The sequence below is a fragment of the Silurus meridionalis genome, chromosome 5 (genome assembly GCF_014805685.1).
Source record: "Silurus meridionalis isolate SWU-2019-XX chromosome 5, ASM1480568v1, whole genome shotgun sequence".
NCBI lineage: Eukaryota > Metazoa > Chordata > Actinopteri > Siluriformes > Siluridae > Silurus > Silurus meridionalis.
In genome coordinates, this window is record NC_060888.1 from 28332416 (window position 1) to 28359268 (window position 26853).

General features: G+C 46.4%; 2 protein-coding genes across 3 annotated transcripts in view; one reads left to right on the forward strand and one right to left on the reverse strand.

The window, feature by feature from the left end:
- The first annotated feature begins 276 nt into the window (after positions 1 to 276).
- On the forward strand, positions 277 to 13607 carry frs2b (fibroblast growth factor receptor substrate 2b). Of its 2 annotated transcripts, none has more exons than XM_046850429.1 (7): positions 277 to 720; positions 8825 to 8917; positions 10574 to 10664; positions 10824 to 11010; positions 11670 to 11834; positions 11928 to 12091; positions 12181 to 13607. In XM_046850429.1, the coding sequence occupies exons 3-7, from the start codon at positions 10599 to 10601 to the stop codon at positions 13126 to 13128; spliced, it is 1530 nt and encodes a 509-aa protein (XP_046706385.1). In that variant the 5' UTR covers positions 277 to 720; positions 8825 to 8917; positions 10574 to 10598; the 3' UTR covers positions 13129 to 13607. The 2 variants fall into 2 exon arrangements, with proteins under 2 accessions (XP_046706385.1, XP_046706386.1); XM_046850430.1 differs by having other exon boundaries at positions 277 to 477.
- Positions 13608 to 13970: 363 nt separating this feature from the next.
- nup160 (nucleoporin 160) overlaps positions 13971 to 26853 on the reverse strand; it is a 14421-nt gene continuing 1538 nt past the window's right edge. Inside the window, exons 3-35 of the mRNA XM_046850302.1 lie at positions 26628 to 26838; positions 26246 to 26456; positions 26013 to 26088; positions 25662 to 25776; positions 25057 to 25296; positions 24678 to 24775; positions 24502 to 24586; positions 24184 to 24252; positions 23954 to 24037; positions 22810 to 22980; positions 22432 to 22531; positions 22127 to 22292; positions 21901 to 22034; positions 21073 to 21233; positions 20862 to 20998; positions 20686 to 20756; positions 20404 to 20566; positions 20232 to 20301; positions 19910 to 20008; positions 19639 to 19761; positions 19088 to 19183; positions 18905 to 18999; positions 18575 to 18671; positions 18319 to 18424; positions 17431 to 17591; positions 16741 to 16801; positions 16497 to 16607; positions 16274 to 16397; positions 15200 to 15301; positions 14979 to 15120; positions 14726 to 14851; positions 14523 to 14624; positions 13971 to 14145 (exon numbers count right to left, since the gene is read on the reverse strand). Of these exons, the coding sequence (XP_046706258.1) occupies positions 14059 to 14145; positions 14523 to 14624; positions 14726 to 14851; positions 14979 to 15120; positions 15200 to 15301; positions 16274 to 16397; positions 16497 to 16607; positions 16741 to 16801; positions 17431 to 17591; positions 18319 to 18424; positions 18575 to 18671; positions 18905 to 18999; positions 19088 to 19183; positions 19639 to 19761; positions 19910 to 20008; positions 20232 to 20301; positions 20404 to 20566; positions 20686 to 20756; positions 20862 to 20998; positions 21073 to 21233; positions 21901 to 22034; positions 22127 to 22292; positions 22432 to 22531; positions 22810 to 22980; positions 23954 to 24037; positions 24184 to 24252; positions 24502 to 24586; positions 24678 to 24775; positions 25057 to 25296; positions 25662 to 25776; positions 26013 to 26088; positions 26246 to 26456; positions 26628 to 26838 (3994 nt within the window). The 3' untranslated portion in view covers positions 13971 to 14058. The remainder of the gene's footprint in view (positions 14146 to 14522; positions 14625 to 14725; positions 14852 to 14978; positions 15121 to 15199; positions 15302 to 16273; positions 16398 to 16496; positions 16608 to 16740; positions 16802 to 17430; positions 17592 to 18318; positions 18425 to 18574; positions 18672 to 18904; positions 19000 to 19087; positions 19184 to 19638; positions 19762 to 19909; positions 20009 to 20231; positions 20302 to 20403; positions 20567 to 20685; positions 20757 to 20861; positions 20999 to 21072; positions 21234 to 21900; positions 22035 to 22126; positions 22293 to 22431; positions 22532 to 22809; positions 22981 to 23953; positions 24038 to 24183; positions 24253 to 24501; positions 24587 to 24677; positions 24776 to 25056; positions 25297 to 25661; positions 25777 to 26012; positions 26089 to 26245; positions 26457 to 26627; positions 26839 to 26853) is intronic.

Consider the following 26853-nt stretch of genomic DNA (forward strand, 5'->3'; position numbering starts at 1 on the left):
CATATTGTTAATATCAATTATGTGCAATAACAATATTTATAGTTATAAGTGCAAAAACTTTTATAACTATTATTGTAGTTGGACTTTGCAATGTTTATTTTTATTTTTTACTGCTGCTACAAATTACATTGTATTTAATATATAACTTAATATGTATATTTATTCATAATTATAGACTTTTTTCATTTTATCTCCGAACTGTCCAATCAGAGCCTATGTTCTGGCGCACGCGCACTACGCGCCCTCGACCAGACCCCCACACCCCCGCCCGCCCCCAGCTAGCCAGTCGCTAACACAACACCGAGTCAGGATCAGAGTTCCAGTGATTTGTGGATGAACGGGAGAATCAGAGCCGCCGCTCGGTGATGGCGAGCTCCGCGCTTCCCCTCGCCGTTTAGCCCTTTCCCCCGGATATGGATCCACGACCCGGGACCCGGCGCGCGCTTTCAGACGGAAGAAAAACCGAGAGAAACCCGTGTGAGTCCCTGAGAGGATTTAGTTAGCCTAGCGGGCTAGCGGGCTTTTTTGGCGCTCGGGCTAACTTTGAGCTGTGCCGTGATTGAGCGTTAGCTTCTCAAGCTAACAGGCTAATCTGTCCGCGGATTCGTTTACGGGATTCGTGCGTTATCTTAGCCAGCTAGCTCGATCTCCTCAGCGCGGATTTATTACCTCCTGGCGCTTTTTAGTGAAAAACAGTGGATTACTAAAGCCGACAGATCTGTGAGTATTTCCCTTCTTCCTCTCTGGGGTTACTTTCCCTGGGATTTCTCTGGGGCAAAACGCTGCCTTAGTCCGCCGTTAGCGCCGTGTTATTGACTCGGTAATGGAGATGTCCTGGAGGCTTCACAGAGACTTCATACGGCGCTCATAACGCGTTATAAGCGGCACAAGAAGGATTTTTCCACATTCCTCTGATTTATTTGAGTGACTTCAGAAACTAAATAAAATTAGACGTGGAGTAAAAACAAGGAAAAGTGTGTGTGTGTGTGTGTGTGTGTGTGTGTGTGTGAGAGAGAGAGGGATTAATATAACTTTATAGAGTGTAATTACCTGTAGTGAATACAGTGTCTGTGTGTTTCGATCCCAATCCGATCTACAACAGTCTGATAGACAAATAAATAAATGAAACTGAATGTTTGATCTGATCTGACCTGTTCAGGAGATTAGATTTAATCCTGGTTTATTCAGATTCATGGATATATTTGTGTGTGATGACACACACAGGAGACATGTTAGTGTGTTATAAAGTCTCTATGAAGCCTGAAGGTTTCATTTCTCCTCTATATTCCTACATTAGACTTGAGATTTTTCATCTCCAGATGCAGACGGAGCGAATGAGTGGCCTGATGGAGTGAGAGGGAGGGAGGGAGGGAGGGAGGGGTGCTTTATGAAAATATTCCAGGAATTTTTCATTCTCCGAACCCATCTGAGTGTTTAACATCTCACACACACACACTGAGATGCTCAGCAAGCTCGTGTTATAGTATAATTAAATGTGTACGCTTCTCCGTCACACCTCATGCCGGGATTATTACGTCACAAGTCGAGTTTGCTTTCGGTTGCCAAGGTAACCTAATTTTATTCGACTTTGCTAAACAAAATTGTTTCAGTTCAGAATGATTTGTGATGTGTGTGTGTGTGTGTTCGTTCAGAAGCCGGATTCAGTGTAGATCATTTGCATATGGAGGTTTATGAACTGATAAGAAGTGGCATCTCGGAGAGTTGCAGGTTCAAATCTCAGCACCACCAGGCTGCACCCTGGGGCCACTTGATTTATGGATAATAATTTGGATATTTATTATTTAGTGTTCACTGGGCGTAGTGGTGTTTACTGAGTGTAAGGGGTGTTTACTGAGTGTAAGGGGTAGTGGTGTTTACTGAGTGTAGTGGTGTTTACTGAGTGTAAGGGGTGTTTACTGAGTGTAAGGGGTGTTTACTGAGTGTAAGGGGTAGTGGTGTTTACTGAGTGTAAGGGGTGTTTACTGAGTGTAAGGGGTGTTTACTGAGTGTAAGGGGTAGTGGTGTTTACTGAGTGTAAGGGGTGTTTACTGAGTGTAAGGGGTAGTGGTGTTTACTGAGTGTAAGGGGTGTTTACTGAGTGTAGTGGTGTTTACTGAGTGTAAGGGGTAGTGGTGTTTACTGAGTGTAAGGGTGTTTACTGAGTGTAAGGGTGTTTACTGAGTGTAAGGGGTAGTGGTGTTTACTGAGTGTAAGGGTGTTTACTGAGTGTAAGGGGTGTTTACTGAGTGTAAGGGGTAGTGGTGTTTACTGAGTGTAAGGGGTGTTTACTAAGTGTAAGGGTGTTTACTAAGTGTAAGGGGTAGTGGTGTTTACTGAGTGTAAGGGGTGTTTACTGAGTGTAAGGGTGTTTACTAAGTGTAAGGGGTAGTGGTGTTTACTGAGTGTAAGGGTGTTTACTGAGTGTAGTGGTGTTTACTGAGTGTAAGGGTGTTTACTAAGTGTAAGGGGTAGTGGTGTTTACTGAGTGTAAGGGTGTTTACTGAGTGTAAGGGGTAGTGGTGTTTACTGAGTGTAAGGGGTGTTTACTAAATGTGTAAGGGGTAGTGGTGTTTACTGAGTGTAAGGGTGTTTACTAAATGTGTATGGGGTAGTGGTGTTTAGTGAGTGTGCAGGGTGTTTACTGAGTGTAAGGGGTAGGCGTGTTTACTGAGTGTAAGGGGTAGTGGTGTTTACTGAGTGTAGTGGTGTTTACTGAGTATAAGGGGTAGTGGTGTTTACTAAGTGTAAGGGGTGTTTACTGAGTGTAAGGGGTGTTTACTGAGTGTAAGGGTTTTACTGAGTGTATGGGGTAGTGGTGTTTACTGAGTGTAAGGGGTGTTTACTAAATGTGTAAGGGGTAGTGGTGTTTACTGAGTGTACGGGGTGTTTACTGAGTGTACGGGGTGTTTACTGAGTGTAAGGGATAGGGGTGTTTACTGAGTGTAAGGGGTGTTTACTGAGTGTAAGGGGTGTTTACTGAGTGTAAGGGGTGTTTACTGAGTGTACGGGGTGTTTACTGAGTGTACGGGTGTTTACTGAGTGTAAGGGGTGTTTACTGAGTGTAAGGGGTGTTTACTGAGTGTAAGTGGTGTTTACTGAGTGTGCAGGTGTTTACTGAGTGTGCAGGGTGTTTACTGAGTGTAAGGTGTTTACTGAGTGTAGGGTGTTTACTGAGTGTAAGGGGTAGGGGTGTTTACTGAGTGTAAGGGGTGTTTACTGAGTGTAAGGGGTGTTTACTGAGTGTACGGGTGTTTACTGAGTGTGGGTGTTTACTGAGTGTAAGGGGTAGGGGTGTTTACTGAGTGTAAGGGGTGTTTACTGAGTGTATGGGTGTTTACTGAGTGTGGTGTTTACTGAGTGTGCGGGGTGTTTACTGAGTGTGCAGGGTGTTTACTGAGTGTAAGGTGTTTACTGAGTGTAAGGGGTGTTTACTGAGTGTAAGTGGTGTTTACTGAGTGTGCAGGGTGTTTACTGAGTGTAAGGGGTGTTTACTGGGTGTAGTGGTGTTTACTGAGTGTGCAGGTGTTTACTGAGTGTAGGGTGTTTACTGGGCGTAGTGGTGTTTACTGGGCGTAGTGGTGTTTACTGGGTGTAAGGGGTGTTTACTGAGTGTAGGTGTTTACTGAGTGTACGGGTGTTTACTGAGTGTAAGGGGTGTTTACTGAGTATACGGGGTGTTTACTGGGCGTAGTGGTGTTTACTGAGTGTCAGGGGTGTTTACTGAGTGTGCAGGGTGTTTACTGGGCGTAGTGGTGTTTGCTGAGTGTACGGGTGTTTACTGAGTGTAAGGGGTGTTTACTGAGTGTAAGGGGTGTTTACTGAGTGTAGGGTGTTTACTGAGTGTATGGGTGTTTACTGAGTGTCAGGGGTGTTTACTGAGTGTAAGGGGTAGGGGTGTTTACTGAGTGTAAGGGGTGTTTACTGAGTGTGGGTGTTTACTGAGTGTAAGTGGTGTTTACTGAGTGTCAGGGGTGTTTACTGAGTGTGCAGGTGTTTACTGAGTGTAAGGGGTGTTTACTGAGTGTGGTGTTTACTGAGTGTAAGTGGTGTTTACTGAGTGTAAGGGGTGTTTACTGAGTGTAAGGGGTGTTTACTGAGTGTAAGGGGTGTTTACTGGGTGTAGTGGTGTTTACTGAGTGTGGTGTTTACTGGGCGTAGTGGTGTTTACTGGGCGTAGTGGTGTTTACTGAGTGTGGGTGTTTACTGAGTGTGGGTGTTTACTGAGTGTAGGGTGTTTACTGAGTATACGGGGTGTTTACTGGGCGTAGTGGTGTTTACTGAGTGTGCACGGGTGTTTACTGAGTATACGGGGTGTTTACTGGGCGTAGTGGTGTTTGCTGAGTGTACGGGTGTTTACTGAGTGTGCGGGGTGTTTACTGAGTGTGCAGGGTGTTTACTGAGTGCAGGGTGTTTACTGAGTGTAGGGTGTTTACTGAGTGTAAGGGGTGTTTACTGGGTGTAAAGGGTGTTTACTGGGTGTAGTGGTGTTTACTGGGTGTAGTGGTGTTTACTGGGTGTAGTGGTGTTTACTGAGTGTACGGGGTGTTTACTGAGTGTACGGGGTGTTTGCTGGGCGTAGTGGTGTTTGCTGGGCGTAGTGGTGTAGAGAGAGAGAGTGTATACACACATTTTAAACATCCCAATCCACATTTAGTGCTCATTTGCTGTTATAATAACCTCCACTCTCCTGGGAAGACGTTCCACTAGATTTTGTGGAGATTAATTTAGCTACATGTGTGTTAGTAAAGTCAGGTACTGATAGCTGAGGTCAGGAGGCCTGAGGTTCAGTCAGCGTTTACATTCATCCCAAAGGTTTTTAACTAATTCTGTAGCAGGAGATCTTCTACTCAAACCCATTGAAAGCAGATCTTCATGGATGGTTTAATGCACAGGGGCATTGTCATGCTGGAACAGGATTGGGTCTCCTGTTTTAAGTGAAGGCAAAATGTCTTTTTCTCCAAAAAACATTCTTCTGCTTCTGAAGACGTCCGATACAATTGTGTGAAGTTTTGGGGAAGAACCACATGTGGCTGGAAAGTCGGGTGTCCCAATACTTTTTGACATATTGTAAATTAGTAAAACAAAAACTAAAAGTTATATTTTTTTTACTATTATGAGTTAGAGGATGTTATTGTGCAGAAACACATCAATAGAAATGAAGTGAACTCAATTTTATTTCATATATCACCCCACTTACCCACGGTGACTCTCCCTCTCCGCCCTCTCTCCGCCCTCTCTCCGCCCTCTCTCCGCCCTCTCTCCACCCTCTCCACCCTCTCTCTCCCCACTCTCTCCCACCCTCTCTCCACCCTCTCTCCCCACTCTTTCCCCACCCTCTCTCCACCCTCTCTCCACCCTCTCCCCACCTCTCCCACTCTCTCCCCCTCCCCACTCTATCTCCCCCCTCTCCCCACCCTCCACTCTCTCTCCACTCTCCCCACCCTCAATAGAGATAAAGTGAACTCAATTTCATTTTAAATATCACCCCACTTACCCACGGTGACTTTTCTTCCCACCCTCTCCCCACTCTCTCCCCACTCTCTCCCCTCTCCACCCTCTCCCACCCTCCCACTCTCTCTCACCCTCTCTCCACCTTCTCCCCACCCTCTCCCTCCCTCTCCCTCCTCTCCACTCCTCCCACTCTCCCCACCTCTCCCACCCTCTTCCCACCCTCTCCCCACCCTCAATAGAGAGAAAGTGAACTCAATTTCATTTCAAATATTACCCCACTTATCCACGGTGACTCTCCCTCTCCCCACCCTCTCCCCACCCTCTCCCACCCTCTCCCACCCTCTCCCCACTCTCTCCCCACCCTCTCCCCACTCTCTCCCACCTCTCCCCACTCTCTCCCCACTCTCCACTCTCTCTCCACCCTCTCCCCACTCTTTTCCCTCCTCCCACTCTCTCCCACCCTCTCCCCACTCTTTTCCCTCCTCCCACTCTCTCTCCACTCTCACCCCACCCTACCCACCCTCTCCCACCCTCTCCCCACTCTCCCCACCCTCAATAGAGATAAAGTGAACTCAATTTCATTTCAAATATCACCCCACTTACCCACGGTGACTCTCCTCTCTCCACCCTCTCTCCACCCTCTCTCCACCCTCTCTCCAACCTCTCCACTCTGTCCTCTCTCCCACTCTCCCCACCCTCTCTCCCCTCTCTCCCCACCCTCTCTCCCCTCTCTCCCCACCCTCTCCACTCTCTCTCCCACCCTCTCACTCTCTCTCCCCACCCTTTCCACTCTCTCTCCCACCCTCTCCACTCTCTCTCTCCACCCTCTCCACCCCTCTCCCCACCCTCAATAGAGAAAGTGAACTCAATTTCATTTCAAATATCACCCCACTTATCCACGGTGACTCTCCTCTCCACCCTCTCTCCACTCTCTCCACTCTCTCTCCACTCTCCACTCTCTCCACCCCTCTCCACCCTCTCCCCTCTCTCTCTCTCCACTCTCTCTCTCCACTCTCCCCACTCTCCAATCTCTCCCCACCCTCTCCACCCCTCTCCACCCTCTCTCTCTCTCCACTCTCTCTACTCTCTCAACCCCTTTCCACCCTCTCTTCACCCCTCTCCACCCTCTCTCTCCACTCTCCCCACCCTCCCACTCTCTCTCCACCCTCTCCACCCTCTCTCTCCACTCTCTCTCTCCACCCTCTCTCTCTCTCTCTCTCCTCTCTCTCTCTCTCCACTCTCTCTCTCCACTCTCTCCACTCTCTCCACTCTCCACCCTCTCTCCACCCTCTCTCCACCCTCTCTCTCCACCCTCTCTCCACTCTCCACCCTCTCTCTCCACTCTCTCTCACCCTCTCCACTCTCCTCTCTCCACCCTCTCCACTCTCTCCCACCCTCTCCACTCTCCCCACCCTCTCCACTCTCTCCCACCCTCTCCACTCTCTCCCCACCCTCTCCACTTTCTCTCTTTCCCATTCTCTCTCCCCACTCTCCAATCTCTCCCACCCTCTCCACTCTCTCTCCACCCTCTCCACTTTCTCTCTCTCTCTCTCTCTCTCTCTCTCTCCTCTCTCCCCACCCTCCCACTCTCTCCTCTCTCTCTCTCCACCTCTCCACCCTCTCCCCACCCTCTCCCCACTCTCTCTCCACCCCTCTCCACTCTCTCTCCACTCTCCCCACCCTCCCACTCTCTCCACTCTCTCTCCACCCTCTCCACCCTCTCCACCCCTCTCCACCCCTCTCCACCCCTCTCCACCTCTCTCCACTCTCTCTCTACTCTCTCAACCCCTTTCCACCCTCTCTTCACCCCTCTCCACCCTCTCTCTCCACTCTCCCCACCCTCCCACTCTCTCTCCACCCCTCTCCACCCTCTCTCCACCTCTCTCTCCACCTCTCTCTCTCTCTCTCTCTCTCCACTCTCTCTCTCCACTCTCTCTCTCCTCTCTCCACTCTCTCCACTCTCTCTCTCCACCCTCTCTCCACCTCTCTCCACCCTCTCTCCACCCTCTCTCCACCCTCTCTCTCCTCTCTCTCTCTCCACTCTCCCCACCCTCCCACTCTCTCCTCACCCTCTCCACTCTCTCCCCACCCTCTCCACTCTCTCCCCACCTCTCCCCACCCTCTCCACTCTCTCCCACCCTCTCCACTTTCTCTCTTTCCCATTCTCTCCCCACTCTCTCAATCTCTCCCCACCCTCTCCACTCTCTCTCTCCACCCTCTCCACTTTCTCTCTCTCTCTCTCTCTCTCTCTCTCTGCTCTCTCCCAACCCTTTCCACTCTCTCTCCCCCGCTCTCTCCTCCACTCTCTCTCCACACATTTATACAGAATCATGTAGAATCTATAAAGTAAAAATAAAGGAGTACTATTTCACAAAACATGTACAGTGTGAATACATTTTAAAGAACTGATATGTTTTAAGTCTTTACTGTGTTTTGCTCTTATCCATGCTGAAGTAGTTTTGTGAGTGGCTCTGTAACATCTCTGTACATCTTTGCCATGATGAAGCCACGTTTCCAAGGTCCAAAAAGAAAACAACCGATGTGCCTGAGCTTGAGTATGTGGAGATTTTCTTTGCTGCAAGTAGTTCAGAGAATACATTTTTTTCTGAGACCAAGAAAAACTGAAAGATGAGTCATTGTTTAGAAGTAAAAGCTTAGCACAGCATGGTGTATCAATATCAGGGTCTTAGATACTGATCTTCAAAACTCGTCAACGTCAGAGCAGTCCAAAAACATGTGCTTATAGATTCTGTTGAGAAAATCAGTTAGATGAGCAAAGCTTCATTAAATAACATTTCCTCAGTATGAGGTACATCCTGTAACCATTTTGTAGTGAATTCTTTTATTTGAATTATTTAGACCCTTTTTTTCCCCAAACAATTTCAAGATCAGCCCGCACTGGATCCCACCGGATGCCACAGCTGCCTTCTGTATCAGTACCATACGTATCTCTGAAGCAGTCCAAAATCCTTAACTGTTTATAAGAATCTTTGAAGAACTACATGTATTGTGTTGTTAAATTATTGTTAATGTTATTTCATTGCTATTTCAAATGTTGTTTGACCTTATCAAGCTTATCCAGATGTCATCTGTAAGTTCTGAACCTCTGTATGCGTTTTTACGTGCGTACGGTTCGAGGTTATAAAAAAAGGTGCTTGAGTGTTGCGTTATCTTCTCGCCCTTCAAGCGTCTCCTGAGTTTGATTGGAATTTGTTGAAACTGGTCCGTGCCACACCGTGTGGTTGGGTTGAGTAACACCATTTCATCATATCCTTCCACTACCTGTACAAAAAAAAGGACAAACATTCAAGTCCAAGGTGAAGTGTCTGATGATGCGCCATGACTAACCGTGACTCCATAATCATTCCCGCAGGTTCACTCATCATCCTCCTCCTCCTTACTGATGAAGAATGAGTGTGTGTGCGGTGCTGGGGAGTGAATCAGGAACCCTGATGGCTGGATCTGGGTAAGAAATTTATACACACAAAACCCACAATGTTTACTATGTTGTTGTTGTTTTTATTGTACACCCCGTCTGAACCTATCACACTGCTCAAATTTACATCTTATTTACATATTCATCATCATTCAGTAATATATAGAGTGGAACCTCAATAGTTGGCGACTTTTCATTAGGAACCGGACTGAGAGTAACTCGTGAAAAATCTGATAGTTCAGAAGCTGCTTCAGAGTGGCTTCAAAGTTTAGAGTAACATTTCAAAAGACAAATAAATTACATACAAATGTTTGAAAAACGATTTTATTATTGTATTATTTATTCAAAGTAGTAAATAAAACATTTATAACAAGTAATTTACAGTTTTTGTTGAGTTTACAGTTCAGTACATTTCCCTTTGAAAAGGAACCATCAAAAGGAGTCAAAGCCTCACCATTTTTTGTTACTCGTGAGGGGGTCAGAACGTAGCCCCCCGAGAGTATCCAGGTTACACTGTATATATAGGGCTGCTGTTAGCGATTATTTCAGGAATCAAAACTCGATTATTTCATCGATTAATCGAGTAATCTGATAAAAAGTACTTTTTCTTTATTAAAGAGCAAAACTAAATAAGAGAGAGACAATAAACAAGTCATTTGTTTTTCTTTAAAAAAAAAGTGAATTTTAATCGCTGAAATTACACACAAGAATATCAGTGAAAAATAAACCCATTTAGTGCATTTAATTGCCATATTGCATCAAAATACAAATACATCGTGTTTAAAAAGTCCCTCCACAGTGGAGTGTTGAGCAGATTATAGAAAACTCATCATTATTCTCACTCATCTATTTATTTATTAAATCACAGTATCATGATGTGGTTTTCTTCTCTCCGGAAAAGCTGCTAGAAATGTACACAAGCTAAATCTGTGTTTTTATAGCCAGCTTTATAAAGGGGCTTCACTACCGGTCTTTTTCATCGCACTGTATATAAATACAGATATTAAAATCTATTTTAAATTACTTTAAATATGGTAAACGCACCGTACAGTGTTTTCTTGCAGCAACTATGTACATAAACGAGGGACCTGTTACTTATAGGTCTCAAAAGTGTTACCTTACAAACCATGTATGATTCCTGAAAAGTTCTGCTGAATTGTTTTTATTTCAGTCCATTTACTCCAAATTGAAACAAAATCTTCCATTTGGTTCGTGAAGCAAAGGAAAGCATTTCCATTCGATTTATTATTCATTCTAGTTTATGGTTATAGAGGGTAAAGATTAATTTAAGAGTATTTATACTTACTCTAGACTAGTAAAGCTGTATTATTGACTCTTCACTGCTCCCACATGCTCAGAGAGTACGAGACGGATACGTGCTGAGAACGTATTTATTCCTCTGGGTTTTTCTTTGCATTGTAATTGATGTTTTTAACGTCTACACCAGCCAAATGTAGAGCTTACAGCAGTGTGATACTCACCATTTTACTGTAAACATGTCTCATCACCTCACACACACACACACACACACACACACACACACACACACACACACACACACTTTCACTCCAGAGTTCCGGGTTTCAGTTTATTTATAGAACATGAAGGAGAAAAGACATGACATCATCATATTACTGATATTAGGGGCAGATTGGTAATGTGTGTTTGTGCGTGTGTATGTGTCAGGTGTCAAATGGTTGTGTGAAGAACCATGGGAAGCTGCTGGAGCTGTCCAGATAAAGAATCCATACCTGACAATCACCAGAGCAAGTTCAAGGTGTGTGTGTTTTGTAATGTGTGTAGGAGTGTGTGTGTGTAGGAGTGTGTGTGTGTGTGTGTGTGTGTGTATATTCAGCCATGCTGTTGAGGTTGTAAATGGTGGTATTAGATAAAGATAGTAACGATGGTGTGTGTGTGTGTGTGTGTGTGTGCGCAGGTGGTGAACGTTGACGATGACGGTAACGAGCTCGGGGCTGGGATCATGGAGCTGACCGAGGATGAGCTTGTTCTCCGCACACACAAATGTGATGCAGTCAGGTGGCCTTACCTGTGCCTCCGTCGCTATGGTTACGACTCAAACCTCTTCTCCTTCGAGAGTGGCCGCCGCTGTCAGACCGGGCAAGGTAATACTAACACACACACACACACACACACATACATACACACTTGAAGTAAAGAATTCTTTATTGATCAACTGACTATGCTTAAGCCCCGCCCCTTTATCCTATAGGCCTTTATTACCCCAGGCAACACTTATTTTCCATCATCGTTAACTCCGCCTTCATTTCTCACATAGCAACAGTAACCAGGTGTGGGTGTGGCTTGGAATTATTTACTAACAGGTTAATGTGATAGATTTTACGAAATGGCTGCGTTCTCAATACAGCCCAAGTAGTCTACGTAACCAAGGGCCCTTATTTCTGATTCTCATTTCCTCTAAACCCCTCAATCCTCGGTTCAGGACTACACCGGTTTTTACACATTGTTTACAGCAAGGCTATTAATGTCAGACTATGAACTTTGACCCCAATGCTTTCAAAAGGATGAGTCTGATTGGTGAGTAACAGAGACTCGATGTGTGCCTCGCCACGCTGCGCCATCACGCTGACGTCTGTTTAGTGTGTGTGTGTGTGTGTGTGTGTGTTTTCATTCTCTCCATCAGGTTTGTCTTATAGTTTGTGTGTGAGAGATGTCGCAGCAGCGGGCTAACAGTAGTGTGTGTGTGTGTGTGTGTGTGTGTGTGTGTGTGTGCGTGCGTGCGTGCGTGCGTGCTCATCCACAGGAATCTTTGCGTTTAAGTGCGCTCGAGCGGAGGAGATCTTTAACATGCTGCAGGACATCATGCACAACAACAGCATCAGCGTGGTGGAGGAACCTGTGTTTGAACCCGCGCTAACGCACGCACACACCGAGCCGGATGCTCCTCAAACTCCTCGCACTCCCACAGGTAACACACGTGCACACACACCAAATACAATACTCAACATTCAAAATCATAGCCGGTTTTGATAGTGTGTGGGATTTTGTTTTTGTCCTGCAGGTGGCGCTCTTCCTGTTTTACCTAACGGGAGCTTGCGGTACCCGTCACTAGGTGACGCCTCATCCCACCCTTCCAGTAGGCACCCCTCTGTGGGCAGTGCCCGCCTGCCATCTGTGGGAGAAGAGTCCACTCACCCGCTGCTGATGCCTGACGACAGCATACGGGTCAGAACTCGCTACGTTTATCGTCACTATGGCAACAAGACATTACTGAGGTGTGGGTGGAGCTAAATGTTAAATGTGTTTGTGTGCAGGGCCATACGTACGTGAACACTACAGGCCTCCTGGAGGATGCAGGAACAGGACACGGAGACCCACCTGTTACTCAAAGCCCTGCCCCCGAGGGGGAGGAGTCAGTGCAACCCCCGGATCCCGGTCCCCGTGTGCAGCTGGAGCGTGAAGGCGTGAGGTTTGTGTTGGGGCCGACGCCCGTGCAGAGGCAGCTCATGGCCAGGGAGCTGCAGCAGGACGACAGCGTGTCATCTGGCTCCACCCCCAACTCTGCTAACGGGGGCGTGGTCTCTACAGAGGCAGTTCCGGAGCACTCGAACGGCCCCGTTTTCGGGCCGTCGCGCCGCAGACCCCGCCCCCCGCCTCTCAGCCCCGACGCCAACGTGAACAACTCGGCTCAGCGCCGGACAGCGCTGCTGGACTACGAGAACCTCCCCTCGCTCCCTCCGCTGAGGGAGGACCCTAAAGCAGGTGATGATGACGAGGATCAGGACGCAGCCACCAGGACCAAGACGCAGCCCGCTAACGGTTACCACAGCGCCGACTCCGCCCACCTTTACATCAACACAGAGAATGTAACGGCGTCCATGTGGCCAGACTCGGCGCCTCTGAGCGCGGGGTGGGCGGAGTCTGTGCCGCTGAGCGCCGGGAGGGTGGAGTCGGGACGTTTCAGCGTGTTTAACTTCGACCTGCGCCGTCCGTGCGAGCCGCACGCGCTCAACTACATCGAGGTGGAAATGGACCCGGGCTCGGACTGCAGTACGCCCCGGACACCGCACACGCCCGCCTCTCCGCGCCCCCCCACGCCCACCACCGCCCCATCCACAGCCACACCCACACGCAGGACCGAACTGTACGCAGTGATCGACGTGGAGCGGACGGCAGCCATGTCGAACCTGCAAAGAGCGCAGCCTCGATACGACGGTACGTCCAGGAAAACCAGACACAACAGCGTGGACCTGCCCATGTAGCCCCGCCCACTCCACTCGGCTGCCCATTCTTTTTTTTCCTTTACAACTTTATAAAGTATCCTTCAAAAGGCACTCGGAACGCTGCCGAGCGGAGCCGTGGTTTTATTCGTGCACTCGCCATCCTGCTCCTGAGCGTGACCTTCATGACCTTCAGCACACGGCTGGACTGCAGTCTGTGTCCATTCCATACAGATCAGTATTACTGATGGAGCAATTCCTCTTTCTGTTCGTCTTCTTTTGTTTTACTTTTGTATTGAAATGACACTACAGGTTGTTTATAATTTCAGTATGCAGGGACTCGACGGTACACGACAGACGCCATCTTGCTGACTACATTTAGATTCACTACAGCACAATAAAGACTTTATTTTGTTTGATTCACACCTGAGTGAGCGACTCAACGTGTTTGACCGCGAACAGTTTTTTAAAAGTTTTTAAAATAGCAAAAAATGTTCATAATTAAACATATAAATCACAAACTTCTATTCTAACCTGAATTATTTCTTGAACCTTTAGGCCACGCCCCTTGAGTGTCTGAGTCTGTTTATTCCTTTTAAAACATAGACCGCCTTTTTCTAAACACTCCACCCTTATGCATTCAGGGCTTCAGTGCTGCAGCAAACACTTCATTCATTCATGTGGATGAATCACTGTAATGGTTCCCTGTGGTAGTACACACTGATCATTTGGTATGGGAGATAAGAACCATGTAGTTCCTGCTCATGTGGATTAATAAGAATAGACAGAACAGGCCACGCCCCCACGTTTCTCTCCTGGCCATTCTCACTACCACTGATCATCAGTGTGTGTGTGTGTATATAAACAAAACAGCTGGCCACATCTCTATACAAAAACATTTTAATTCCATATAAAATTTTACATAGCACTGAAGAGAGACACAGTCTTGTGTGTGTGTGTGTGTGCAGGCGCTCAGGCTGGAACCTGCAGTCTGTGTTTGCTGCTGCGCTCCACCTGTGTGTGATACTCCGCCAGCTTCGTCCTCAGCTTCTCGTACACCTGCAACACAAAATAAGATGCAAGACTTTAAGAACATTAGCATGAAATGAAAGTCATGTGATGAACTTGAAAGCTGAGTATCACTAAACTTCCACTTTAACGCTGAATAACAGAAATCTGATTGGCTGTTACACGTTGGTCTCATTTGTAGTCATAATACAAAAGAAACAAAATCATTGTAAAGTGCTGCAGGAGTGTTTAAATCAGAGCTACACGGAGCCGTTCTGCACATTCTACCACTTTGTGGAAACAAGGTTACTACAGGAGCGCTCGTGTACTGCAGTGTTTAAACTGCGAGCAAACTGATGAACACAGCTATGATGATGGCGCTCAGGGTTAACTCCGCCCTCTCAGGTCTGTGTGGGCGTGGCTCTCACCTGCGTGTTGCTCGGAGTCTGACTCTCTCTCAGGTTGTGAAGCAGCTGGTCGATGGAGGTGTAGGGCAACCAGACGAGCGGTGCTGTTGCACTCAGAGGCATCTACACACACACACACACACACACACACACACACGATTTGCTTAAATGTGACCAAAATCCTATCAGTTGCATCATACACTCTCTGGTGTGTGTGTACGTACCTCTATTCCAAAATACTGATGTCCCTTCCCCAGTAGAGCGTCCACGTACTCCATCACGAGCTCAGCGGCCGAGTCCAACAGGTCATAGTTCAGGTAGAGACGTAACATGGATGCAGCATCAACTTCCTGTGTACACACACACACACACACACACACACACCAAATTGGCTTCCTGGAACATGTTAATTTAGATTATATAATAAATTCTAACACTTGTGTAAACTCCACCCCATCTAACGTGTCCATTATGTACCTTATACGCGTTAAGCAGCCAATCAGGAGCCGGCACACCATGTGACAGCAGCCTGTTAATGACGCAGCGATGATGCTGAGCATTCTGGGATTGATGTTTCTCCAGGTATGAGGCCAAAAGTCTCCACGCTTCATCTGTTGCACTGTGAAGCAGGACCATGAGTTCAGAGATATAAATACACTGATGCTCAGGAAGGAAAACACACACACACACACACACACCTGGACTCTTTAGTAGTGATGAGATTGGGCAGCTGATTGGCTGATAACCAGTTCCACGCCTCGTTGTGGCTCTGATCAGATCCGTACTGAAGCTTGATGCACCTGAGACACAGAAGGTTATGTAATAAATGTGTTATTGCAGGAGGTGGTGAATCTGAAGGTCATGAGTTCAAATCCCGGCCACGCTAAGCTGCCACTCCTGGGCCCCTGAGCGAGGCCCTTAACCCCATAACTGCCCAGTTGTATGAATGACATAAATACAGACGTCTACCAAAAGCAGTAGATGCATATTTAATGTTAACACAGAAGTATGTGAGTGCAGGAGTGTGAGAGTCTGGGAGTGTGCGTCAGTTCGGGAGAGTGTGCGAGTCTGGGAGTGTGCGTCAGTTCGGGAGTGTGTGAGTCTGGGAGTGTGCGAGTCTGGGAGTGCGAGTCTGGGAGTGTGCAGTCTGGGAGTGTGCGAGTCTGGGAGTGTGTGCGAGTCTGGGAGTGCGAGTCTGGGAGTGCGAGTCTGGGAGTGTGCGAGTCTGGGAGTGTGTAGTCTGGGAGTGTGCCAGTTCGGGAGTGTGTGAGTCTGGGAGTGTGCCAGTTCGGGAGTGTGTGAGTCTGGGAGTGTGCGAGTCTGGGAGTGTGCGAGTCTGGGAGTGTGCGAGTCTGGGAGTGTGCGTCAGTTCGGGAGTGTGTGAGTCTGGGAGTGTGCGTCAGTTCGGGAGTGTGCGAGTCTGGGAGTGTGTTCGAGTCTGGGAGTGCGAGTCTGGGAGTGTGTGTCAGTTCGGGAGTGTGTGAGTCTGGGAGTGTGTGTGTCAGTGTGGGAGTTTGCGAGTCTGGGAGTGTAGTCTGGGAGTGTGTGTCAGTTCGGGAGTGTGCGAGTCTGGGAGTGTGTGTCAGTTCGGGAGTGTGCGAGTCTGGGAGTGTGTGTCAGTTCGGGAGTGTGCGAGTCTGGGAGTGTGTGTGTCAGTGCGGGAGTTTGCGAGTCTGGGAGTGTGTAAAAACACTAATTCTAATCCTATTTATCTTTAAAATTGTTTGAGATATTTCACACACACGTGTACTGTATTACGCTGTACTACACACTTGAAGGTGAGTCCCTCAAAGACAGGTGTGAGATCAAGTTTGAACGTCTCGCACAGTGACAGTGCCGTGTCGAACAGTCCGGCCTGCACCAACAGGGACACCATCTCCACCGCCGACGCACTGCCTGCACACAGACACACCATTACTGCTTCAGTTCAGCTCATTCATCTAAGGCATGCGACATATGCATGCAGGTAAGGGTGTGTGTGTGTGTGTGTTGTACCTGCTATAGAGGCTGAGGATGGTTCCTGCTGCGCAAGTGTAAGACGACAACGTGCAAGAACATACTCCTTCTCCAGATCCTTCAGCTCCAGTATTTCAATCTGACGACTTGCTGCATCACATGCACACACACACACACACACACACACACACGTTATAGGAGACACGATATACAGCTGTGATGGTACAGGAAGGGAGAACGATTGAAACGTTGTAATGTGCAGAGATCAGTAATGACTTTTTACCTGGGGGCGGAGCCAAATCTCCATCATGGCTGCGCTTGGGGGACGCACCTGGTCTCTCACACACACACACACACACACACACACACACACACACACACACACACACACACACACACACACACACACACACACACACACACACACACACACACACACACACACACACACACACACAGGAAATGCTCCAATGAAAATAAATACATCATCTTTCGGCTTCTCCCATTAGGAGTCTCCACAGTGGATCTCCACACTCCCCTCTAATTCTGTCCATTGTCGTCACTCCCAACGAACATCTTCAGCTCTGCTACCTCCAGCTCCACCTCCTGTCTTTTACTCAAAGCCACTGTCTCTAATCCATACATCATCTCAGGTCTCACCACAGTCCTATAAACTTTCCTTTCACTCTCACAGATACTCTTCTATCACAAATCACTCCTGCTATCACTCTTCTCCACCCACTCCACATCGCTGCTCTCACTTCCTCCTTACTGATCCTATCCACTTCCTGCTTCACCATCTTCACACCATCCAACCTTCTCTCTCTCACATTTTCCTTTTTCATCAATGAAAATAAATACTAATGTAATTTAAAAGCAAATGTGCAGCTGGGGTGTGTGTGTGTGTGTGTGTGTGTGTGTGTGTGTGTGTGTGTGTGTGTGTGTGTGTGTGTGTGTGAGAGAGATGACTCACAGCAGAACCGGATGAAGGCAGGATGATCCAGGCGTATTCTGGACGAATCAGACGCAGACAGTTCAGAGCAGACAGGTAACAGTTCACCTGCTTCTGCAGACCCTTTAGAGTCCGAACCTCACGACCCAGACGCATCCCGTACTCAAACATCACTGTACCAGCTACAACACACACACACACACACACACACACACACACACACACAAAACAATAATATTAAATCCACACCCCTTTGATCTGGACAGTCAAAACAATAAACAAACAGTAACAGGAGTAAATGGTGTCATACACACTTTCTATTAATAATATCTATTTAAATCTATTAAAGCGGTGGTGTTTCACACTCAGGTCATTGTCAAGGATGTGAAGTTTTCTGTCCCACACACACCCGAGCTGAAAGCCCCTTTAATTCAGTAAGAAACCATCCTGAGATCCGTCTCTCTCACTCTCTCCGTCTGGCTCTCTCGCTCTCTCCGTCTGTGTGTCTCTCGCTCTCCCCGTCTGTGTGTCTCTCGCTCTCCCCGTCTGTGTGTCTCTCGCCTCTCTCCCGTCTGTGTCTCTCGCCTCTCTCCCGTCTGTGTGTCTCGCCTCTCTCCCGTCTGTGTGTCTCGCTCTCTCTCCCGTCTGTGTCTCTCGCTCTCTCTCTCCATCTGTGTGTCTCTCGCTCTCTCTCTCCATCTGTGTGTCTCTCGCTCTCTCTCCCGTCTGTGTCTCTCTCGCTCTCTCTCCCCGTCTGTGTCTCTCTCGCTCTCTCTCCCCGTCTGTGTCTCTCGCTCTCTCTTGGTCTGTGTCTCTCTCACTCAAAACTAAATGATGGTGAATTTTATTTCGCTGGTTTGTTAGCATCATGTACAGGGTTTCTGCAGGTTTTACAAAGTCAAATTTTACCTTTCCTGTAGTTATGGCGATTGATGTGGAAGGCGTAGAGAAGTTCGTAATAATTATGGGTCATCAGGTCAACAGCACGGGCACGAGACTCGATAATCCCCACCACCTACATACACACCACAAATCTACAAGTCAAATTATCTGTTGCTATTAAACCAAACAAGTAGTCAAGTTTACACTTCCGTGTAAAAGGTGTGTGTGTGTGTGTGTGTGTGTGTGTGTGTGTGTGTGTGTGTGTGTGTGTGTGCGCGCTGACCTCCTCATGTAGGTTGATGTAAGGGAACTGGATGAGATCGTGTAGCTGAGCGCGTTCACACAGGACCACCACCAGCTGCCGAAGACAGTCTAACTGCCTACACACACACACACACACACACACACACACACACACACACACACACCTTACAACTCACACTTTGTCAGTATTGTTTTAAAAACACAAAAACAAAAAAACTCATTTTTTTCACAGACGCGTAAAATTTTTTACAATTAAAAAACAGGATATAATCACATGACCATGAAGTTCATAAAGGGGTTTAAAGAATCTTTATTACAGCAGTGTGTGTGTGTGTGTGTGTGTACGTACCTGCTGGGATCAGGGTTTTGGGTCAGAGCTTCATACGCCTCCCTGTTGTGTCCGAGATCCAGATGGTGTTTAAAAATACGTGTCCACAGCGCGGCCTGTGTGTGTGTGTGAGATAAACATGGATATGAAATTTAGAAATGATGATGGTTTGTGAACAGTGAACAGTGTGGAGTGTTTGTGCACCTGACTGCGCTGATCATTCACAGCCTCGGATACGGCCAGCGTGGCTAACTGAACCACAAGATCTGGCAACCCGACGTCCTCCAAGAGTCTTAAAACCTAGAATACACACACACACACACACACACACACACACACACACGTTAGGGGTGTAACAGTACACGTATTCGTACCAAACAGTTTCAGTACAGGGCTTTCGGTTCAGTGCACACGTGTACCGAATACAATCTTTTTTACGTGCGGAACACAATACATTTCTGAGGGAACTCTGATTGTAACCGAGTGTTGGACAGCAAGTTTCTCTAATCTCCACCTCGCACTTTAAGTGCAGTGTCACTGTTTTATTATTGTTGTTAAAATAAATAAACACTGGCAGGGGTATAAAAAAGAAGAGTTAGTGCAGTGCGGTCACTCCGTACTGCAAATACCATTTTTACTCAAATCATTTATTTATTTTTTCTATAAAGCATTATTTTATATATTATTTAACCAAGCAGACGATTATCTAAAATTGTATTAAAAATGTAAACTGTTGCTGATCATAAATGTTGTACCTTGTTGTAGTAGAGTAATCGAGGTGCTGTAGTTCCTGCCTCGTCCTCCTCCGTTCCTGTCAATCTCATCAGAAACTCCTCCTTCTCCACCTCCGGTGCTGCCTCCTGGAAACACTGCAGCGCCTACAATAGGATAAAAAAAAAAAACATGGAAGCTGCAAATCACAAAAGAAATAAAACTCCACCTCCTGGGGTATATGGTTCAGATTATTTCTCCTGTTGTTGATGATTATGATGAGCAGGAGAAGACGACGACTGATTTACGGTTTACCTTCTGTCCTTCTCCACAGGCCAGGTACGCTTGACCCAGGACAAACCGACACGACCCTACGTTAGCCTGGCACCACGGGCCAATCAGACGTACGTACTCCTGCAAATACACACACACAATCAATAAACACTAGACAGGATATAATCCTCGACAGTATAATCATGATGAGAGACGTTAACGGCTGCCTGTGAACACGCAGGTCCTTCTCACACACCTGAATATCTACAGGTATACAAATACTACAAATACAAGCACACAAGAGTAAATACACACTAAAGAAAAGAGTAGAATCTCTCTCTCTCACACACACACAGTAACTCACCTGGAGTTGTGTGTATTGGCAGTTTCCCATCATGCACTCTGGGAAGAGGAAGTTGGGGTTACTGGGCCACCTGTTCATGGCGATGTAAGGTCTCAAACAGTGTGTGTGTGTGTGTGTGTGTGTGTGTGTGTGTGTGTGTGTGTGTGAGTGAGAGAGAGAGTGTAAAGGATACAGTAACTGAGTCAGAAGATGCACTACACTGGAGATGAGCTGGTTCCAGTGCAGGCTGCTCATGTGACTCTCTGGCACCTCCCTCTGGCCAAACAGCTGGAGTACAATGACCTTATGAGCTACATTCTGATAGAACAGTTCCACAACCGTCTGAGGATTCAACACTTCAACACAGGAAGCACACACAAAAGGAGTTAATGAATATTAATAGATCTTAAATGTATAAGTTTTATGTACCCTGTTCCCCCCTCAGCTCTGATCGCCCCTGAGATCTGATTAATACCTGATCTGTTTGCGCTAACGGCTGTGGAATCAGACAACTTCAACACGGACAGGTGCTGCAGGTTAGCGTCTCTGAAACCCAGTGTATATGTGCAGAGTGGTTAAGATTCACAGCTCAGGTTATAACTCTGTTTGTATATATGTGTGTACACTTTATATACGTGTGCGTGCACATACAGTGTGTCGAGTGGTACAGGTGAAGCGAGGGTCTGACTGAGCTGCTTGAGCAGGTGATATGAGCAGAGCAGGTGTGAACAGCGTGGGATCAAATCCTGCTGCAGCTGCAGACACTGAGAGCTGCTTTGCAGGAGCCCCTAAAACAAACACACACAGGTTATATTTATGTCTGTTCCTGTGTTCATCTACACACATGGTAGTGTTGACCCACCTTGTCTCCGAGGTGCAGGTACAGGTGCTGCAGGATGAGCAGGTCCCTGCAGATCAGCGCTCGAGTCATGGTCATGTGACACATTGCCTGACACACAACACTCACAGCCATGCTGCTGCTGTACAGCTGAGACAGACTGAGACGTACGCTCAGAGAGCGGCCTGCAACACACACACAATAGATCAGATGATTTCCAACAGTTTGACCTTTATGGAGTAAGAGTGCTCATTATAAAATAAAAAAAAAAAAAAGCAACACAGTTAAACTTCATGCAAATGACATGCAAATGAGATGGAAAGTGCCAAAGTGGCAATAAAACCAGACTGAGAGACAGAGCAACTGTTCCTTTGCATCAAACATAAACTAAAACAAACCTATTTCTGTTCTTTTAAACTGTTTTCAACTAGAGGTCGACTGATTCATTGCTTGCTGGAACTTAAAACCCACACCAACAGTTTTTCCGGGTTGCTGTCATTACACAGTGCGAGAGCGGCCTCTAGAGGTGAATTTCTGACACCACATGTTTGTGTTATTTTTTTTATTCATTTCTGATGGAACTGTTTTTATTCATTTGTATTGTTGCTTGTTGTATCAGTTCGAATGCACGCCTTTTTTTTCTCAATAATTATTAACATATTCTATAATTTTATTTTGCAGTTTCATGATTCAGTATTTTTTTGTAATAAAAGCAAAAGACATCAAATATACAGAAAAATGTATTTCCAACAGTCCAAACAGTCTGATTTACTGCTGATACTCTGTGTGTGTGTGTGTGTGTGTGTGTGTTTGTCCGCATGTTTAGGTGGGTGAGAGAGAGAGAGATCTCACCTGTGCGTGACAGCCCTGTGTCAGGTGTGTCTAACTCCGCCTCCAGGTCGAGCTCTCGGAGCAGAGCGTTCATTGCTGCCAAAGGATTACGCACATCCTGCAGCTTGTTGGTGATATCAGCAACTAAATTATCACTAAAAATCACAACACACACACACACACACTTAGCAAAAACAATGTAGGTCAACTTGTGTATGTGTGTGTGTGTGTGTGTGTGTGTACTGACGTGTCATTAGTAAGCAGGTTGTCCAGCACTTGTTCTGCTGCTCTCTCTGGAGACATCAACATCTCCACCGCTCTGTCCATCACACACACCATGTCCCCCTGCAAACACTCGCTCACTAAACGCAAACACTGCACCAGCTGCAGGACATCTCCACCCAGCTCCGGTTCTGTCTCACACATTTACATTTACAACACACACACACACACACACACACACACACTCATGGTCATGGTCTTCACCTGTGATGAGATTCCCCCCCCACATCTATCTGTAATAAAAGTAGAACAGTGAGTGGGAGTGGTTACCATCAGCTACAGGAGTTTCCTCCTCGGAGAACAGGTACTCATCAGAGCACAGGTACAGGTGATCCACAGCGAAGCAGGGCAGCAGAAACGACACCAAGCCCTGATGAAACATTAATGATGACCTCTAACACACTGCACTGACCTTCTGACTGTCATCACAACAGCATCAGTGTAACTTATTCACCAGCTCATATGACAAACAGGGCGTGGCCCAATTTGTTGGATTTCTTTCTTATGCACTACACAGCTCATTATAATCCTGTACAAATATTATGGTTCCTATCGCTGTGGAAACAGCCTGGACAGGACTTTAATGGTAAGTATGGAGGTAAATATTTAAGGGCGCTCTCATCACCCCATGAGAAGTGGATCTGGTACCTTCTTGAGGAGGCAGACCATAGCGGTGGCCGGGTCCACATGCAGGGCGAGGGGGGTGGACAGAGCCTCCTGGTACTGCAGACAGCAAGCATAGAACTTGGACCAGAACTCCACCTGCAGCATTCGATAATCCTCCTGAGAGAACTCGAATTCTGTCACACTACTCTGGAGCTAAACACACACACACACACACACACACACACACACACACACACACACACACACACACACACACACACACACACACACACACACACACACACACACACACACACACACACACACACACGCGAGTAAGTGACCAAATATACTATTTCTCAATATGAGTCATTTTATTTCATGGTAATGATGAGTTTTATAGTCAAGTTATCAAAAACAGTAATTATTCTGAAAAACTGACAGAAAAGAGGCTTTATATAAAAAATAAACTTAAAAACTTGATCATATTTGATCACTTTTTTTCTCTTTCATTTTGCTGGAGTGCATCACATACCTCAGGTCATGGGTTTTGATGAACTGTCAAAATGTTTCCATGGTGTAAACTGGTGCCATGTGCTTAAAGTAGTACACCATAAGAGTCTGAGCTGCTGCTTTCCATCTCTTAGAGCTTTTCTCATACGACGTGCCTTTGGTTAATGATTTGGTCAAACTGGTTTGAATCTGCACGCGTTTGTTATATTTTGCCAGAGGTTGATGCTCTCTTGATAAGGAGCATCTTTTGGTTTACTTTTTTGGTATTCTTTTATGTGTTTCATTTGGAGGTGATGAAACAAATTGCTTGTGCTCATGCTGCTAGTGAGCACTTTCAGATATTTCGGTGTGGATGAGCAACTTTCAGCACGTGTTTACAAATGAAAGTGTGGATTCTACTTTCATGTTAGAATGACAGGTTTTTCTGCTCGGTCAGATTTTGTAAACCCAAACCACGTCCACACTACAGATGTTGCACCTTTAATAAGATCCTCCTCCAGCTCAGGATCTATTTGTGGTTTCTTCTCATCTGTTTGTTTTTCTTTCTCCATTATTTTGACAAACTCACAGCATTTCTCTCAGTCTCACTCACAGCATCTTGCTCAGGTTCATGCACGTGAGTCCACTTATTTACGTGTGTGTGTGTGTGTGTGTGTGAGAGAGAGAGAGAAACCTCATTCTCTACAGCCAGAGTCACTTCTTTCTTCAGTGTCTCCCACGTTAAGTCAAGAAATCGCTCTGTGCCACGTTTGTAAATCTGCAACATACAGAGAGAGAGATTAAAGAAAGATGAATCAGAATTAGAGTGTGTGTGTGTGTGTCTGTGTGTGTGTGTGTATATATATATATATATATATATATATATATATATATATATATATATATATGGGTGTGACTGTTTACCTGTAGAGCCTTTACAATGGCAGCAGCAGTAAAGCGCAGAGGAGAAAAAAGAACATCCAAGTAGGTCTCCTAAAGAGAGAGAGAGAGAGAGAGAGAGAGAGAGAGAGATTAATCTTCACGTCCCTATACTGTGCACAATCCGTGTCTGTTTATTTATTTACCGCCTCTTTGAAACTTCACTACAATGAATAAAAATGCGTCATTGTTAAAAAACTCCACATTCAAACAGTCCACACTGCAGAGTGACAGAAGGCAAAAACTTATTATTAGGACAAGTTTTCTATCTCACACACGCACAAAACCAGGACCAAGTCTTACTCTGGGGTCCTGCTCAGGCCCAATGTTCACTTCCTCTTCTGGTGCAGGCTGCACAAACACCTGGTTCCACATGCCTGCGGCGTTACTGCAAACACACACACACACACACACACACCCCAGAGGTTTAAACTAATAAACTGATGTCAGAGTGTCAGTGGAGTGAGTGTGATACTTACTGCTCAAAGTTGATGTACTTCACCACAGTCTGATTATCATCATCCAACCACAGAGCCCAAATATCAGTGGAGGTTAGAACAAAGTCCACCAGAGTCTCCTGTTCACCACACACACACACACACACACACACACACACACACAGTACCCAAATAAAGCAGGGTTAAATATAAGTAAAAAGTTGAAAAACCTTTAGCAGAGAAGAAATGAAAAGGAAGACCAACATCACACTCTATACAGAGTCATCATGGTGGGTGTGGTCTAATATTCTAACGAGCATTCTTGATTGATAGCTCTCTGTCTAACCCTGGACCACTCAAGCATAATTAAACAGTGAGAATGTGTGCATGTGTGTGTGTGTGTGTGTGCGTGTGTGCATACCTGTGTGCTGTAGATGGTGGAGATGAGCTCCAGGCTGTAGCGTGTGCTGTTACTGGAGCCGAGCTGCAGGACACAGAACTGACCACTGTTTGGAGAGGCGATGTAAACACACACACACACACCCGCAGAACCCGACACACACACACGCAGGCGGTGAGAGACGCCCAAGCTGTTCTTCAGCTCAGCCCGACCCGCAGGGACGTAATCCAACACATCCGCCACCAACACACACTGCTGCTCCTGGGGACATGACACACACACACTTTTTTTTTTAAACAGTACCTGACTGATTATTCTATCTGCCAATCACAGAACTGAAGCCAGAATGATGTCAGTGTGATTAAGGTTTCAAAATTCCAGAAATATTTAAGATTGGAAACCTTCCATGGGAATTAATAGGAAGTAACGGGAATAAACTGGGAATTTACACATTTTCAGGTTAGCCTACAACATGGATCAATGGAACAATCACATGCACACAGCACACTTAATGCAGGGTTACACATACAATTTAAATCTCACACTATTGTTGACACTGAGATTACCCATAATGCACAGCGACTGTGTGTTAGGTTTAATCTTGAGAAGTAGACGTGGTCACACACCTTATAAGACCAGACGCGCAGTTTATGATCCTGACACAGAGCGAAGATGAAGGTGTCATCCTCCATCGGCCACACAGCTAAACTCACCGCTAGGTCACATGGGCTCTGGTCACCTCTAACACACACACACACACACACACGCACACAATTAGATCAGATCATCTCCAGCAACACTCACCTTTACTGAGTAAGAGTGTTCTTTAATAGTAAAAAAAACACGAAGTTCAACTTCATGCATTCACTTATTTATTTTGGCTTTACAAATAAACCAAGATTATCTCTCTCTCTCACACACACACACACACACACACACACACACACACACGTCCAGAGTAGAAAGCCGTCACTCACCTGATGGCAGTGGGGACCCAGCCGGCTAACCTCTGCATCACTGAACTCTGCTTTAACTCAATCACTGATAGCGAACCTGAGCGTTCACACACACACACACACACACACACACACACACACACACACACACAAACTATCTTTAAAAATGTATCATTAATTAGCATAATCCTATTTCATATAACACTGTTTAATTATATATTACAGTAATTATTTTGTTATTGAAGTAGTGTTACCCTGCTGATCATGGGGGGGTAACGTAACTATGGTGATGCCCCCAGCAGGAGTGGCCAAAGCAAAATGGGCGTGGCCATGCATGCTGAGCCAGGTGGAAGACGTGATGGGGTTCTGAGTCAACGGCAGGGTGAAGGAGTGAATGGCTTCCTGAACACACACCTTCCCCACATCCGTGAACACACTCTGCATCTGCAACTCAGCCACCAGCTCCTATACACACACACACAATATTACATTAGTCACTATATAGTCACCTCTTTTCCCATGATAATTTTAACCTTTCAAGGAAGACAGAATGCAAGGGTGGGTGTGTGTGTGTGTGTGTGTGTGTGTGTGAGAGAGAGTGTGAGAGAGAGAGAGAGAGAAAGGTGACACACTCACGCTGCGGTACATGCGTGTAGGATGGGGCAGCACCATCCTGTGCACTGATTGGTTGGTGACTATGAGGACAACGACATTGTTCAGGGTCTCATGGATGTGAACGCCTCCAGGAAGCACGCTGCAGTTCAGGATCTTCAGACGGAGAGAGTTGTTTAACAGGTTTACATCCAGAGACTGTTCCACCAGCTGAACAATGTCTCCTGACGTGGACCTAAACACAAACACA

Excerpts from the sequence above, each read along its gene's own strand:
- frs2b (XM_046850429.1), top strand. The coding sequence starts at position 10,599 with ATGGGAAGCTGCTGGAGCTGTCCAGATAAAGAATCCATACCTGACAAT. Across the intron at positions 11,011-11,669 it reads CCGCTGTCAGACCGGGCAAG|GAATCTTTGCGTTTAAGTGC; the intron begins GTAATACTAACA and ends GCTCATCCACAG. Across the intron at positions 12,092-12,180 it reads TGCCTGACGACAGCATACGG|GGCCATACGTACGTGAACAC; the intron begins GTCAGAACTCGC and ends GTTTGTGTGCAG.